The 3,029-nt window shown below is 72.0% G+C and overlaps 1 protein-coding gene across 1 annotated transcript; it reads left to right on the top strand.

The window, feature by feature from the left end:
* Positions 1-225: 225 nt before the first annotated feature.
* On the top strand, positions 226-2,508 carry TEX22 (testis expressed 22). Its single transcript, XM_004681973.1, has 3 exons — positions 226-480; positions 2,155-2,262; positions 2,335-2,508. Exons 1-3 carry the CDS (start codon positions 226-228, stop codon positions 2,506-2,508), a joined length of 537 nt encoding a protein of 178 aa, XP_004682030.1.
* Positions 2,509-3,029: the final 521 nt, after the last annotated feature.

The raw sequence follows: 3,029 nt of genomic DNA, 5'->3' as shown, positions 1-3,029 counted from the left end.
CCCACCCCACCCCCACCCGGAGGATCGCCGGGGTCCTCGGGGGCTACGCTGAGGCTGGCTTGGGGTGTGGTCTGGCGGCGTCAAGGTGAAGTCACAGGGGTGGGCGGCAGGGCGACGTGGCTGGCAGGACCCTGCAGGTCTGGCTCCAGCACAGGCCCCCGGGGGCACGGGCAGGGCCAGGAGTCCCAGTAGGGAAAGTAGGGGGCCAAAGGCCCCATTTACCCAATGGGGCACATTCTCAAATCTCGCTGTGTGGGCGGAGCGGAATCCTCCCCGCCTCCACCTGCTGCAGAGCCCCCACCAGCCAGGAGGCCAGAGGAGGCCTTGGGGACTGGCCCTGAGGGGGACAGACAGCAGCCCGTGGGCCTGGATGTGGACCGTGGGGCGCCTCTCGGGAGGCAGCCCCCCTGGGGTGCCGAGCAGCCAGGGGCCTGGGCCTCTACACGCACCAGCCAGCCAGGGCCGCTGACCCAGGACTGGGTAAGCCCAGGGGCTAGCCCTCTGCTCTGGGTCCCAGGGCCCGATGTGGGCGGGTGCGAGGTGGGCATGGGCAAGGGCTGGGGCAGGGGTTGAGCGCGCCTGGCGGGAAGCAGGCGGGTTGGGCAGACCCCCAAGACCTGGCAGGACCTCTCAGAGGTCGCTGGCCGGTGCCCGGGAGGCCCCCTTCCATGGCGCCCGCCTGTAGGGAGAGCCGCCCCACGGCAGGGACCGGGCCCTGTTTCCTGTTGGTGGGCAGCAGGCAGGACTGGCCAGAACATCCCAAGAGCCCCTGAGAGCTGGGGAGGGACCATGCCCAGCCTGCCACTGGCCAGCAGGCCCAGCTCTCTGGGTCCCCGCTGTGCCGCCCGTGTGTCGGGTCCCTCCTCCTGGGCTGGCCAGCCCAGGACCAGCTGTTTTCTCTGACTGGCCCTGAGGTGACCCTCCACCGTGCCCCCAGAGCCCCTGCTGTGTGGAGCCCTCCCCCCACGCCCCATCTTGGGGGTCCTGACTTGAGCCAGAGCCCCCCTGTATGCCTTTATCCATGCCCAGCCTCCCCTGAGCCACCCTGGGGGCCACCCTACAAGGCCAGGGGGTTTGTTCTCAAAGGAGCTGCTTGCTGCTAGGGGCCAGCGTTGGGGGATGCCCTCCCAGGGCCTTTGGGCACCAGCCCCATGGGGGCTCTGGTCCTGGTGCTGCACCCTCAGGGACCCCTAGAAGGCCGGAGGGAAGGATGGACCAGGGGGCGGAAAGTCCAGAGGACAGAAGCCAGGCTGGCAGGAAGGACCCTGCTTTCGAAGGCCCCAGGGGCAGCCTTAGCCATCCAGCACCCCACCCCCACCTCTCTCATCCCCTCGAGCTGGAGGTGGGCAGGCGAGGCAGCACACAGCCTGGACCGGGGGGCCAAGGTCCCGGAAGAGGCCAAGGTGCTTGCAGCGCGGGCAGGGCGCTGGTGCCGCCAAGGCCGGGGCGGACCGAGGCCAGTCTGAGCCCAAACCCCGCACGGGCCCCTGCACTCCAGCGCCATCGCCCCTAAAACGCAAGAGCTAACCTCGCATTTTTCGAGCGGAGCAGTGGCCACAATTCTGGGGCAAGGGGGTCCAGCTGTGGCAGGGAGCCCTCTGGGGGAGACGAGGCCCACGCTGCCTGGCGGGCGTGGGGGGCGGCCCGGGGGCGAGGCCAAGTGTCCGCAGCCCGCTCGAGGGCCCCCCACTCCGTGAGCTCAGTGGGGGGGCGCCCGAGGGACAGGTGCTGCCCAGTGCTGACCTGCGGAAGACAGCCCTGGGCCCTGCAAGACCGTGCAGAGCTGTGGGCTCTTGGCGGCCCAGAACAGACCCCCAGGGCCCTGGCCCGGGCCCACCCACGCAGCCGCCTGCAGCAGGTGCTCCTCGGCCGGCCGCCCGCCCGCCCGGAGGACGTGAGCAGGGACAGGCGCCGGCGGGCAGCACGAGCCTCGTCCAGGATCGAGGCCTGGCCGGGCCAGGGCCGGTCCTGGGGCCCCATCCAAAGGCAGCAGAGGGCGAGGCTGGCCTGCGGGGTCCAGTGTGAGCCCTGGGCAGTTGGGGAACAGGAGGGCCGTGAGTGTCGCCACCTGCTGTCTGGCTCCCACTCCGGGGTGCGGGGCCAGGCCGGTGGGCGCAGACCCCCCAGTGCCTGAGCCAACCTTCGGCCCCGCAGGTGTGCGAGCCCCCGCCGAGTGGGAGCCCGCGGCGCCACTGGAGCCTCAGCATCGAGGAGCGCCGGCAGCTGGCCCTGCAGGGCGAGAAGCAGGGCTCCGCCCTGGCGGTGCGTGGGCGTGGGGCGGGGGGAGGCCAGCCTCCCGCCCCGCGGCCGGGCCTGACCCGCTGTCGCCCGCAGGACACCCAGCAGCTGGTGGCCGGGCTGGTGTCTGTGGACGTGTGCCGGGACGCGCTCCTGCCCCACCCGCTCAGGGCCAGCGGCCCGAACAACGCCTTCCGCGCCTTCCTGGCCCGCAGCGCCCCCTTTTGGCAGAAGATGGCTTTGGAGGCCCCGCGGTCTCCACCCCCCTGAGCTTGGCTCAGTGCCTTTCCTTAGGGTCCTGGGGGCAGGGGGCCTGGCCCGCACTCCTGCCCCTTCTCAGGTCCCGCCGGGGTCAGACTGGGGTGAGAACACAGGGGCGAGGAGCCCAGGAGCTGGGGGGTCCACAGGGAGCTGGACGCCTGTGCCCTGGGGCAGCACCCACACCCTGCCCAGTAGCCTAGGGCTGGATCCAGGGCTTGGGCATGCCTCCAGGGTTGGGGTTGGCCTCACGGGCCCAGGGCTGGGCCACGCTCCGGCACGGGAGGCGGTGCTGGCACCCAGCTGGGCGCAGGAGGCGCCACCCCACCGTCTGGCCGGCCGGGTGAGGGTGGGCGGCAGGGCCCTGCTCCGGACGCCGTGAGGCCCAGGTGGAGGAGGCCTGGCAGGGAGGGCAAGGAGGGCGGTGGGCGCTGTCCCAGAACTTGGAGATGGGCCGGGATCTGGGTGTGGCAGGGCCAGCCTGAGCCTGAGGCCGGCGAGGCCCGTCCCACTCCCCCCTGCTCCCACTGTCC

Source organism: Condylura cristata, unplaced genomic scaffold (genome assembly GCF_000260355.1).
Source record: "Condylura cristata isolate star-nosed mole 26May11 unplaced genomic scaffold, ConCri1.0 scaffold00013, whole genome shotgun sequence".
Lineage (NCBI taxonomy): Eukaryota > Metazoa > Chordata > Mammalia > Eulipotyphla > Talpidae > Condylura > Condylura cristata.
Note: the sequence above shows the minus strand (reverse complement) of the source record. Positions and strands in the feature narration are given on the sequence as shown.

What these genes read in the sequence shown, in the direction of transcription:
- TEX22 (XM_004681973.1), top strand. Translation starts at nt 226, where the DNA reads ATGGGGCACATTCTCAAATCTCGCTGTGTGGGCGGAGCGGAATCCTCC. An exon ending in GGCCGCTGACCCAGGACTGG is followed by an intron (nt 481 to 2,154) that starts GTAAGCCCAGGG and finishes TCGGCCCCGCAG; the next exon opens with GTGTGCGAGCCCCCGCCGAG. An exon ending in AGCAGGGCTCCGCCCTGGCG is followed by an intron (nt 2,263 to 2,334) that starts GTGCGTGGGCGT and finishes TGTCGCCCGCAG; the next exon opens with GACACCCAGCAGCTGGTGGC.